Below are 13,267 nucleotides of genomic sequence, written 5' to 3' on the forward strand. Positions count from 1 at the left end.
AGTTGTTCATAATAGCACTTGTTCATGGAAATGCCAAATGAGTAGTCCGTAGCAAAGGAAATGAACTTACAGCTAAATGCAATTCATGGGTAATCTTAACCACATAATGGTGAGCAAAGGAAACATAACACAAAATAATGCATATAGTATGGTACAATATTTTGGGTAAACATGGACAAAATTAAATCGGTTACAGTTGAATATTTAAGTCCTAAGTAGTGAAATCATTTTTTTTTAAGCAAGAAAATGATTTTCACCAGTCAGGTTTGTTTATGGGAACCTCCAGGAGGGGAAAGAAGGATTGTGATCAGACAGCCACATGCAAAAAGCATCTAGAATGCTGGAAATGTTAGATATATTGAATTAGTTGGTGGTTACAGAGGTGTTCACTTTATAATTATTAAATTGTGCATACTTATATATACTTTATGGTTACCTGTGTCACATTTTAAAAATATAAAAAATTTAAAAAAAAAATTAAAATCAAACATTTATCCAAAATATATAGAGAAATGAGTTTTTCAGGCTTAGGATTCATAAAATAAGTAACACATATACAATACCCCGAGTTAGATTTAAGAATGTAAAAATATTAAACTTGTATTAAAAAAGGTAATAAATAACTTGGTACAATACTTATGGCAAACTTAGCAAAATTAAATATCTCTCTAATATCAACAATCCTTACGATTTGATTTTTAAAACCCTATAGGCAAATTATATGTGTATCATTTTTATATAACTATATAAAAATATATATCTGAGCTCCAAAATGAAGCCATTTGAAATTTTATATAAAATTGAGGAACAAATTAAGTAAATGTATAAAATAATTATCCTTTTTATAAATTAATGCAAATTAAAACTACTTGGCATTTTTTTGTACACACCATTAGCACTGGGAAAATTAGTGATGGTGCCAATTGTGTCAAGATGCAATCCTGTAGACGTCATTAGTATTTATGTAAATTATCATCTGGAAAAGCATAATTTATCAAGGATCATAAAATGTTTACAACCTATGATAGAGTAAATCTATTTGTTAGAGTTTTTCTAGGAAATCAATTCAAATTATGAAAAAAGTTTTAGGTACATAAAGATAATGATTTCAGCATAATTCATCATGATAAACAATGGAAGGCAACCTAATAGTAACAGTCAAGGGATATTTGCAATAACTATATATTTCATTAAATTTCATTCACTAAATTAATGTTTTGAGCAATCACATGGCATCATATGTGTGTATATGTGTATGACATCACAAGATAGAAAATTATTTAGTCACTAAATATTAGTGAGTCTATACAATTTTATCTATATATGTATGCATGTGTGTGTTATATATATATTAGATAGTATGGTAGAAAAGATAGAAAATTGTTTGCACACTAAGATTAGACCCTTATGAAATATGCATAGAAATACTCATATACATAAGGATTATAGCTAGAGCCATGGTTTAACATCCACAGAAAAATACAGGCTTGGGAAACACAAAAATGCAAATACTGTTAATGTCAGGCTATAATCATTGTGAATGATTTTTCCCTCATATATGTTTTAGGGTGCTGCAGTGTTATTGTTATTCTATAATAGAAAATTAACAATAAAAATTACAAAGATCTAAATTTGCGATTTTGTTCCATCTTGCAGAACATTCCCTTTCACATTCATTTTTGTAAGACCTAACAGTACAATTTACTATTAAGACATAGGGCATTTGTTTGTTTGTTTGTTTATCTTAGAGGGGGTCTTGTTCTGTCACCAGGCTGGAGTGTACTGGCCCAATCTTGGCTTCCTGCAACCTCCAACTCCTGAGTTCAAGTGATTCTTCCTCCTCAGCCTCTGGAGTATCTGGGACCCCAGGCAAGTGCCACCGAGCTTGGCTAATATTTTTATATTTTTAGTAGAGACGAGGTTTCACCGTGTTGGCCAGGGTGGTCTTGATCTCTTGACCTCGTGATCCATCGGTCTTGGCCTCCCAAAGTGCTGGGATTACAGGACTGAGCCAGCTCACCCAGCCTTTATTTACTTATTTACAAAGTTTCTGATTTATTTACTTAGAGACAGGAAGGCCAGCTTGCATTTATTTATTTATGTTTTAATTAATTTATTTAATTATTTTTACCTTTTTTTAAAAAAAATAGACACAAGGATTGTTTCACCATCTTGGCCAGGCTGGTCTCAATGTCCTAACCTCAGGTGATACAGCCAGCTCAGGCTCCCAGTGGGTGGGGTATTAAAAACATAAGCCACCAAGTGGGGCTGCTTATTTATTGATTTATTTATCTATTGATTTATTTGGAGGCAGACTTGCAGTTATTTATTTATTTATTTGCTGGCGTAGTAATGGAGAAGCAGGCCGAATTTATTTATTTATATATTTATTTAAGTATTTGGAGGCAGACTTGGATTTATGTATTTGTCTAGCTTGCTAGCTGATTATTTAGAGGCAGGCTCACATTTACTAATTTATTTTATTTAGACCCAGGCTCACAACATTATTTTTATACTTATGTATTTGTGTGCAGGCTTGCATTTATTCATTTTCTTAACTATCTGTATAATGATTTAGAGGCAGTCTTGCATGTATTTACTTATTTATTTATTATTTACTTTTCTTTCTTTTTTTCATTTAAAGGTGGGGTTTCACCATATTTGTCAGGTGGGTCATGAACTCTCGCCCTCAGGTGATCCGCCCGCCTTTGCCTCCAAAGTGCTTGGATTACAGGCGTGAGCCACTATGACTGGCTGATTTGTTTATTTATTTTAGACAGATTCCGGCTTTGTCACCAGGCTGGAGTGCGCTGGCCCAATCTTGGCTTACTGCAGCCTCCACCTCCTGGGTTCAAGCGACTCTTCCTCCTCAGCCTCCAGAGTATCTGGGACCACAGGTAAGTGCCATTGTGCCTGCCTAATATTTTTCTATTTTTAGTAGAGGTGAGGTTTCACCATGTTGGCCAGGATGGTCTTGATCTCTTGACCTTGTGATCTGCCCGTCTCTGCCTCCCAAGGTGCTGGGATTATAGGCTCCCGCCATGATGCCTGGCTAATTTGTTGTATTTTTAGTACAGATGGGGTTTCATCATGTTGTCCGGGCTGGTCTGAAAGTTGTGACCTTAGGTGATCCACCCATCTCGGCCTTTGAACATGCTAGGATTACAGGCATGAGCCAGGCAGTTTTCTAAGTTGTAAAATTATACTATTTACCCCTAGCACCAAGATTGTAGTCTCAATATAGTCTCAAAATACCATTGCCCAATGAAAGAAAAGAAGCCTTCTTGGAGAAAGTGCTGATTTTAGGTCTAGGCCAGAAATGTGTAAGGAGCCTGGAACATATTGTCACTCTGGATAGCAAAGAATCCATCAAAGATTATTAGGATGATTTCAACATGTCTGAAGGGCCAATCTGAAGGGACTCCTAACCAAAGATAGGACATTTTATACATTAATAAGGATAATAGTTGCAGTGAATTGAGATATATCAGATACATTTGAATATCTGCATTCATAATGATCCTTTTGAAAAAATAAAAGTGGACTGGCACAGTTCCTCATGCCTGTAATTTCAACACTCCAGGAGGCTGAGTTAGGAGGATCACTTCATCCAGCAGTTCAAGACCAGCCTGTGCAACATAGGGGGACTCTGTCTCTACAAAACATTTTTTAAATTACTCAAGTATGAGGGCATGTGTCTTTGGTCCCAGCTACTCAGAAAGCTGAGATGGGAGGGTCACCTGAGCCTAGAAGTTTGAGGCTATAGTGGCATGACTGCTTCTCTGCATACCAGCCCAGGCAACAGAGCTAGACCCTCCCTGTCTATAGATAAATACAAGTGGTCACCATTGAAGGATATAAATGAAACAGCCCATCATTTTGAAAAATGGTTAAGCAGAAGAAATCAAGCCATGAACTGGCGTTTTCTATATAAGTTGTACAAGTGAGTAACACAGTTTATTAGAAGCAGCATCTCTTTTTTACATCTGCTTCATTTTTTTCTTCATGTAAGACCCTTCAGGTAGCAGTATCTCTTTCTGGAAGTATGGCAGCTCATAAATGAAGAAGGAATGATACAACAATACCTTCATTGTTCAATCCATAATTGATCAATGGCCATTAACATCACCAATTAAAAAAAAAGATGTCCAGAAACTACACAACTCCTCCCAGAAGAAACTAGCACAGTCTTTGCCCTGACCCTCAAGTCCAACCTGAATCTCACCATGTCTTTAGATAAAACTACTAATTTATCAAAGCTAGAACAAAGTGAAGAGCAAGTTAACCAACATCACAAGATACAATTAGCAAAATTCACAGTATGAGAAACAGCATAATAAGAACACACTTAGCGTAATCCAAACTATGGGGAAATGACCTGATTTATTCAATAAATGGACTGCAAGGGACAGCACAGAGATCAAAGTGGGAAGTTGTCAGGATCAAGAAAACCCTAAGAGGTGACTCAAACAATCCCAAGGAGAGACTTTATTTGGATCCTGATTCATACAATAAATACATGAAATGACTAGAAATTTGGAGCTAGGAGGAGAGTTGACTGTGATAAGGAGCAATGGTGTGAGATGGTTGGTTGATGATGGTATTGGGATTATTATATTTTTTAAAGAGTTCTTGTCTCTGGGCATGGTGCTTCACACCTATAATCTTAGTAGTGTGGGAGGTCAAGATGGGAAGATCCTTTGAATCCAGGAATTCTAGACCAGCCTGGGCAACATAGCAAGACCCTGTCTCTACTAAAATACAAATAAAAAAATTAGCTTGGCATGGTGGTGTGAGTCTGTAGTTGCAGCTACTCAGGAAGCTGAGGCAGGAGAGGCCACAGTGAACCAAGATCATGCCACTGAACTCCACCCTGGTTGAGAGAGACCTTGTCTTGAAAGAACAAACAAGAATCATATCTTTTACAGACATATACCAAGAGAGTCAGGGAGGAAATTATATGATGTGTGGGATTTGCTATAAAATCATGAGAGGGAGAGGAGAAGCATGTAGGAGTATACATGTAACGAGATTGGCCATCAGATAACAAGTATCTGAATCTGCTGCCGAGTAGGTGAAAGTCACCACACTAGCCTCTTGTTCCAAAAAGCTTGAATAGAAAGTTTGCGTAAAAATCCACTTCATGGATTTGTAACAAGCATTGAATAAGATCCTGTATACAGAGTGTTTTATCACCATGGCTTGCAGGTAGTCAGCACACAAACATTGTTTTTAGTTTTGTATAGTCCCTGTCCATTAATCACACCCACAAAAGGTATGTTGTTCACACCAAGAGCTCTGGCCCATGGACCTTTGTCCACTTGGTGGTAATTTATTGGAATTTGAGGTTTAGAATGAGGAAATACCAGCCTTCAAAGCCCCAGGCCTACTATGAAATAGCAAAGCCAATGGTCCCAGATGCCTTCGTAGCACACCTAGTAAGTAGGACCATTTTTCTCTCACCTTGTAGGCACACTTGAGTTCATTCACTCATTTTTCATTCATTTCTCATATGCCATGTATTCGGTACTAGGGATCCGTAATACAGTTGGCCCCTAATTGAATGGAAGCATCACTTTCAAAGCATCACTGCAGGATGAGTATTTTGTGTCAAGTGGATTCAAGGGACAGTGCAAAGGATCCATGGCCTCAGTCGTGAAGACCCTCCCAAGAGCCAACCGTCCTGGGCACATATAAATGAGTGGAGACATGGAACTCACCCTTACAAGGCCTAGAACCTGACAGAGCATACAAGACTGAAGCCCAAATAACCAAGAACAGGAAGCTGAAGGTGAGTGGTGGGCCCCAAAGGATTCTGTGAAAATCCTGTGTGTTTGTGGATTTATCATGCCGAACAAAACCTTTGTTTTTATTCACAGGTTAGATACACTCTCTATATAGAATCTATGAAGGGACATTTCTGGGTTTTCTGAGGCCTATGGTGAAAAATGGAGTATCTCAGGCCACTCAGGATGAATAATGCAGTCACCAAGAGGGGCAGGGTGGCCACAGGTGGCCAGCAGCAGGAATGGGCATTGTGAGCCTTTGGGTGGGGTTGTAGGAAGTGGCATTGTGAGCCACTGGCCTGACTTTGTTGTTTCCTGGTAACCAGGTGACATAGGAGGCTTTGTGGGTAACAGGCATCAGCCAGGGCCAGCAGCCTTCAGTCAGAAGCTGGTAGTGGGAGGAGGAGGAGCTCTGACTACTCTAACGGAAGTGTTTGTGCCCTTGTGGCTTGCTCTGTTGCTTTGCTTTTTCTTTCTTTGCCTTTTTTTATTTTGTGTGTTGCTTGGTTTTTTTTTGTTGTTGTTGTTTATTTTGTTTGTTGCTTTGTTTTTTTTCTTTTTCTTTTTCATTTTCGTATTGTGGTTACATGTGAAGAACATGCAAGGTTGTTGAATAGGTACACACGTGGCAGTGTGATGTGCTGTCTTCCTCCCCATCACCTATATCTGGCATTTCTCCCCATGCTATCTTTCCCCAACTCCCCAACCCCTGCTGTCCCTCCCCTATTTCCCCACAACAGACCCCAGTGTGTAGTGCTCCCCTCCCTGTGTCCACGTGTTCTCATTGTTCTTTTTTGTGTTTTTTTTTTTTCTGATTTTGTGCATTGCTTTGTTTTGAAAGTCCCCTTATAGGTCACCTATGGGGAATTGCCTAGGCCCCAGGGCTGGCCTCATTTGTGCCTGGTGCCGGGAGGCAGTGGCGTCATGTTGTGGGACTCAGTCTGTGGCAGCTACACCACCAGAATCCACGACTGCAGAGCCTGCCATTTTACATCCCGGAGTGGTGGAGGTCCAGCACGTGCAGCCCAAGTCAAAGCGGCGCAAAGGTAAAGAAGCCACAGGTGCCATTTTCTTTCTGGCCGCCACCTCCCCCACCTCCTTCCCATCCCCTCACCCCAGAGACATCCTCAGCTCTCAGCTCCCTCCTGCCTATAGCCAGCTTTCCCAGGGCTGGGCATGGGGGACAAAGGCTAGTCCTGCCTCTTGTCTTTGTTGTTGAGCCTTCTTGCTTGAGGCATTTGGGGTCTAGTCTTTCCCTGTCCCCAGTGAAAATTCAGATACTCCAGTTTTGGAGTCTCCATCCCATTCTCTAGCCTTACCTATCCAGCTACTATGGTACCTCAGTGAAGGAGCCGGTTAAAGGCCCAATCATTTCTTTTCTCCTATTCGATAAGGAAGCTAATAATTGGGAAAATTCAGACTCAAATATTTGGAAAGTTCTTAAATTTAAAATAGAGCTATGGAAGAGATTATATGGTGTTCTTAAGAGATGGTTTGAAGTCACCTTGACAGAAGCAGCTTTATTTCTTCCAATTGTAATTTGAAAACCAAAGGAAAAATTGAGGGACATGCTTAAAATGACTGCAAAAGGTATGAAATATTACTGCCAGAGCTGTAGAAAAGTTGTTTTTGCTGTGGTTTTACCCAAAGTTTAGCCCTGGAGCTCTGATTACTTAAAAATTCCCACTATGATGTGAATGTCTCTTTGGCACTACTCCAGTAACTTCATGGGCTTTACCTCCTTACCTTCTGAAAGACAGGTAGAGCTAGCTCATGGTTACAGGTTCCAAAAGAGATGAAATGACTTTCGACTTGAATTTGTAAGGTAAAGACTTGAGAGTTAGAAGGCCAGACTCTGCCTGTGGAAAAGAATTGTTTCCATGGCTCCCCTTCCTATAGGATGGGAAAGGGGAGGATAGAGGAAGCATTTCATTTTTTTGATGTGGTCAAATTGAAGACAAAAACTAACACTTGTAAGACAGGAGAGGAGCATTTAATTACAAAATCAGTCAAACATTTGTGTATCACTACATTTGTTGAGCAAATGAAAGCTACCAGACTCAGAAAACCAGAGATGCTAATGGAACTGACATTAGTAACCAGGGTTTTCTACTGAGTTCAGCACCCAGGGTGACTTCCAATAACAACCACCCTTCCCTCCACAGACTTTTCTCATGATTGGAAAGCTCAGGCAGCCCAGGATGAATAATGCAGTCACATGGGGGGAATGGTGACCATAGGTGGGCAGCAGCAGGGATGGGCATTGTGAGCCATTGGGTGGGGCTGTGGGGCAGGGCATTGTGAGCCATTGGGTGGGGCTCTGGGGCAGGGCATTGAGAGCCAGTAGCCTGACTTGGTTGTTTCCTGGTAACCAGGTGACATAGGCTTTTTGGGTGACAGGCATCAGCTAGGGCCAGCAGCCTTCAGTCTAAAATCCTTTCTATATTTTAGAAATAGATGAATCTAGCAAAGATAATTCTGGGTAACCAGTTCCTTGAACAAACACTAAGTCCACTGAAATAGAAAACATTATATCATAAAGACATAAAAATATGATCAGCTCATTTCTTTCATTTTAATGGCAGAGATTTTATTAGTATGGAGAAAATGTCTTACAGGTCTTGTGTTTAAACTTCAGTTTGGCTTTTACCTTATTTCACAGAATAATTAAGCCCCATGATGGGTGTGCCTTTGTAACAAGGAAGTGCTGTACTCCCTTTTCAGAGTATTGAAAAATTGTGTAAGAATAAATAATTATGAGACTTAATAGATTGTACCTTATACACAAAGCATGCAAGTACCTGTGGAAACTCCTTGCTTGGTGATGTATGGCAAGCCTCTGTGTGATATTCTGTCTGATTTGGCAGATGAGGTAGTGAGAGAACAAAGTGAGCCTTTTCCTTATTCTTTAGGATGTAAAACATGTTTTCATGTATATCTTACTGGAAGCTTCCAAATACAAATAAGGCCTGTGTATATTCTAGCTATGTTGCTGATGCAGAAGGGAAGGCTTAGAGATCTGAAGGGACTGTGTGAGACGGCTGCTGAACAGGACTGAGGTTCTAAGTCATCAAAGTAGACATTGGAGGTCGTAGTGATGCCAAACTCAGTTCTTAAAGAACTTGACAGACTCCAGAATGTCTTATATTTTAAGGTCTACCCATAACATAGACCTCTCTTAGAACTTACTTTCATCTTGATTAGTTCCTTTTGCATCTTATTTTACACATTTACCTCTCCATTTTTCCTCCTAAAGAGATGGGTCCTCACTGTGGGCACAGAGCCCAGGCTTCTGACTCCTGGCCTGGGCTCAAGCACTCCTGCTGCCTCAGCCTGTAGGAAAGCTGACAATACAGGCATGTGCCATCTCTCCTGGCTCTACCTTCTGTCCGTACATTTATTAAAATGGATAAGGACAAAAGTAGGGGTGACAAAATGGCCTACATTTACCAGTCAAATCAACAGTTTAATAAATGTGGAAGGGTTTCATCTGCTAACTGATTTGAAGCTGAGAATGCCCTGGTCAGGAGAAAGGAGAAGCTGGCAGGAGGGCAAGCAAGGCCCCGAGTAAGAAGTGTTAAGTCAGAGCAGTTGAAGAAAAAATAGTTTGTGAGCACAGAATTTACCATTTTATGTGTACGTGCATGACAGTAAGTTTCTATATGTCTCTTCAAACGTGTTTTTGTTGTATTCAGTAAAGGGATAACAGAAACCTCAATTTCAGTGTTCATTCTTTGGCCAGGCACGGTGGCTCATGCCTGTCATCCCAGCATTTTGGGAGGCCGAGGTGGGCGGATTACCTGAGGTCAGGAGTTTGGGACCAGCCTGGCCAACATGATGAAACCCCTTCTCTACTAAGTATACAAAAAATTAGCCAGGCATGGTGGCACATACCTATAATCCCAGCTACCTGGGAGGCTGAGGCAGGAGAATCACTTGAATCTGGGAGTTGCAGGTTGCAGTGAGCCGAGATCGTGCCAGTACACTCCAGCCTGGCTGGGCAAATAAAATGAAAGAAACATGTTCAGAACACAATATAAAGTATAGACACATTCAGAGTTTGTTGTTAATATCTTTATTTCAGAAAATTGTGTATCACTTTTCTTGGAAAATGATAAATTCCTAGTTAGATGTGAAACATTTTAGCCTTTCTATAATGACGAGTTGAATTCTTTTGGTAACCTAGACAAGTATCACAGCAACCAGTGCTCCAACCATTCTGTGGCACACTAAGCAGTCATTTAAAGGCATCAGGCAGAGCAGGGCGCACTGCTGTAGAAAGACATCCTGGAGTGCTCTCTAGGTGGCAAGTCCTGTTTCAGGAACTTATGCCATAAATAATGCTCTGCTTCATTGTTCTCTTCTGAAATATTTCAAAAGAACATTGTGTCTTGAAGCCATTTCAACGAGAAGCTCTAAGAACCCAGTTTAGATCTCAGACTCAAACATATTTTGTCCTATCATGCCTTTATTTAGCAGTATATCTAATAAGACTAGGGGTAATATAAGTAACAGATTAAGATAGTAGGAGCTCATTATCCAATTTTATCACTACCCATCGACTTTTCATGCAGCCTTTTGTGTTCTTACCATAGGAACGCTGCTGGTTTGTTGGCTCTCTCAAGTGAGGGGTCAGGGAAGGGAAAGCATGGGCATATGATGTAGAGACCTCTGAGCAGCAGGTCTTTCAGCTTTCTAGTACCTATTTTGAACCCTCCTTTTAAAATAACTATCAGTATGTTTCATGTAAAAGATGTAGAAAATAAAGAAAAGTTATTTATTACACTCAGAATACCCATAGATCACTTGTGTTACAGTTTGAGCACTGTTTTTCTGGAAATTATTGCTATGCATTTGAATATAATATTTTATTTCACAAACTTTTTTGTAAAATAAAACTTTCTGATTATTTTGTATGTGCTGCCTTGTAACTTTTACTTAAAGCAGTGAGATAATGGCGTAAGTTTCTCAAACAGTACTTGACACCCAGAGAGCACTCCAGGATGTCTTTGCCTGCCAGGGCACCCTGCTCTACCTGATGACTTTGAATAACTGCTTAGTGTACTACGGACTGGTTAAAGCACTATTTATTTACCTACCCCTTTGCGATTGGCTGTCTTTTTTCGTAAAGTCAGAAACAGTCCTGTCATGTTTGATTCAGAACACACATAAAGCACATTTTGATGACAGGTGCGTGATATCTTGTTATAAAATTCAGATAATATATTTTGTCTAGTGACATAATTAAACTGATGAAATGAGTCACTTTGTATTTAAGGTATTTTAGTTTTAAATATACTTGTGTCAAACTGCAGTTACCATTGACTTTTAGACATTAACATTCTTCATTTATATTTTTGTGGATCTTGATAGCGTGTGTCTTTAATTCTAAATAGCTACCAGTTTTAAAAATCTGATGCTGTCTTAGATGATAAAACAAAAGACAACTTTAGCAGATCTGGGAGAATTGGGAGAAACTTAACTAGTTTGGGGTAAAATGAAATATATGTATTGAGCAGTTTTAAATGGCCAACAGTGGAACACAACAGAGAGCCCCATTCTAAGACTGACCCTTACATTCAATAGGGAAGTAAGGGCAACCAGCACTTGAATACTCAAGAATGGCAGGTGGTGACATGCTGGGAAGAAAGTAAAGCAGGGTAATGGATTAAAGAGGAGGGCAGTTTGATGGAGGGTTGGCGCTAAGAGCAGGATGTTCTCTTTAAGTGACATGTGAACAGTCTTAAAAGTGAAATGGGCTGGGTATAGTTGCCCCCACCTTTAATCCCAGTACTTTGGAAAGCCAGAATGAGGGGATTCCTTGAGGCTGGAAGTTTAAGACCAGCCTGGCCAACACAGAGACACCCCATCTTATTTAGTTTTAAAAATAAAAAAGTGAGGGGAACCCTGCGAGCATGATGGGAGAGGGCTTCCAGAGAGGGATATCTGCTTTGGAATTCCTGAAATTGAAACAAAGTTTTGATTTGAAACTTTGAAACAAAGTTTTAGGCAAAGGAGGGAAAGACACAATGGTGGCTGCAGCAGAGTAAAAGGATGCTGGGATGAATAAGGTGGGTGAAGGCCTTGTACATGTAGTGAGCACTCACAGAAAAGATGGACTTCAGTTGAGATGGAAAACCACTGGAGGATTATAGCCCAGGATTACTGTTAATTCTCTAAGAAAAAGACTGAGCAGCAGCTCTGTGAATATGCTGTAATAAAGGCAAGGGTGGAAGCAGGAAGAGCAGCTAGGAGACTGGTGGAGTGGTTCAGGTGAGAGCCGACAGTGAAGAGAAAAACAACAATGACCTGAAAGAGGCGGACTTGAGAAAAATCAAGTGACACTAAAAGTGGATAATAAAGTGGTAAATAGACAAGTCACAGAAAAAGAAATACAGGTGATTTTTAAACACATCTTCACTCATAAAAGAAAGGCAAATGACAGCTCTACTGCAGGGTCTCTCCTATTGAGGAAAATCCCAAAACCATGGCAGAACATTCCTTGGTGTGGCTGTGAGGAAAGTTGCATTCATGTATTGCTGGTAGAAATGCAAAAAGACTCAACTCCATGAAGGGGAATTTGGCACAATCTCACAACCGTGAAAATGCATTTGAACCAGACATTCTACTTTGAGGAATTTTATTCTGAAGTTATGCTCCATAAATATAAAACAAACTATTTGCAAAGTTCTTGTTGCATTATTTTCAATAGTTAAATATTGGAAATAACTGACATGCCTAGTAAGGGACTAGTAAAATAAGCTGGTACTTGTACATAAAGGAGAAGTATGGAGCTGTGAAAAAGGGTAAGATGTCTTTTTATTGCTGTGGAGTGATTCCCAAGATAGGGTATGCAGAAAAGCCAAAAGGAGAACATGCGGTAATATACATGAAAGAAAGCAGGAGAAATAATGTGTATTTCATTATTTAAAAGTAAAAGACAACGTTGGGGAAGTCTTGATGACCTGTGACAGTTTTCTCCTAACTTCACTGGGTAGCCAAAGTGCATAGTTTCTCAAAACATTATTTTGCTATGGGTTCTGCAAAGGATGTTAAGTGTGCACTTTTCACCTTTGAGTTAGAGAAAGCTTTGGTTTGTAATCTATTGTGCCTTGTGTAGTATACAGACTGCTCTTTGATTTTATGGCATATAAAACTAGAATCTATAAAAAGGCATGCATATGGCCTGCTGTAAATACTACCTTGTCTAAAAAACTTTCTTTTAGCTTACTAAAGCAATTAAGCCTCAGGATGAAAACAGCAATATTAGTTAATGAGAAACAAAATGGGGATACTTGTAACACAGTAATGCTTTTTATTTTGAAGAGACAGGGTCTTGCTTTGTTACCCCGGCTGGAGTGCAGTGGTGTGATCATAGCTCACTGCAGCCTCAATCTTCTAGGCTCAGATGATCTTCCCACAACAGGTTTCCATGTAGCTAGGGATACAAGGGCTCACCACCACATCTGATGACATTTAGA

At 39.6% G+C, this 13,267-nt stretch overlaps 1 protein-coding gene across 50 annotated transcripts in view; it reads left to right on the top strand.

Moving 5' to 3' along the window:
• Positions 1-13,267, top strand: part of LOC100404408 (uncharacterized) — an 83,258-nt gene that overhangs the window by 18,867 nt on the left and 51,124 nt on the right. For 45 of the 50 annotated variants that reach the window (XM_078350078.1, XM_078350101.1, XM_078350106.1 and 42 more), the window contains 5 exons: positions 1,772-1,869; positions 2,645-2,668; positions 2,777-2,897; positions 5,534-5,791; positions 6,628-6,832. In XM_078350078.1, coding sequence (XP_078206204.1) covers positions 6,646-6,832 — 187 coding nt within the window. In that variant the 5' untranslated portion in view covers positions 1,772-1,869; positions 2,645-2,668; positions 2,777-2,897; positions 5,534-5,791; positions 6,628-6,645. Of the gene's footprint in view, positions 1-1,771; positions 1,874-2,644; positions 2,669-2,776; positions 2,898-5,533; positions 5,792-6,112; positions 6,404-6,627; positions 6,833-13,267 lie in introns of all 50 variants that reach the window. The other 5 variants (XM_078350072.1, XM_078350073.1, XM_078350075.1 and 2 more) reach the window with 3 other exon arrangements.

The sequence above is a fragment of the Callithrix jacchus genome, chromosome 15 (assembly GCF_049354715.1).
Source record: "Callithrix jacchus isolate 240 chromosome 15, calJac240_pri, whole genome shotgun sequence".
Taxonomy (NCBI): Eukaryota; Metazoa; Chordata; class Mammalia; order Primates; family Cebidae; genus Callithrix; species Callithrix jacchus.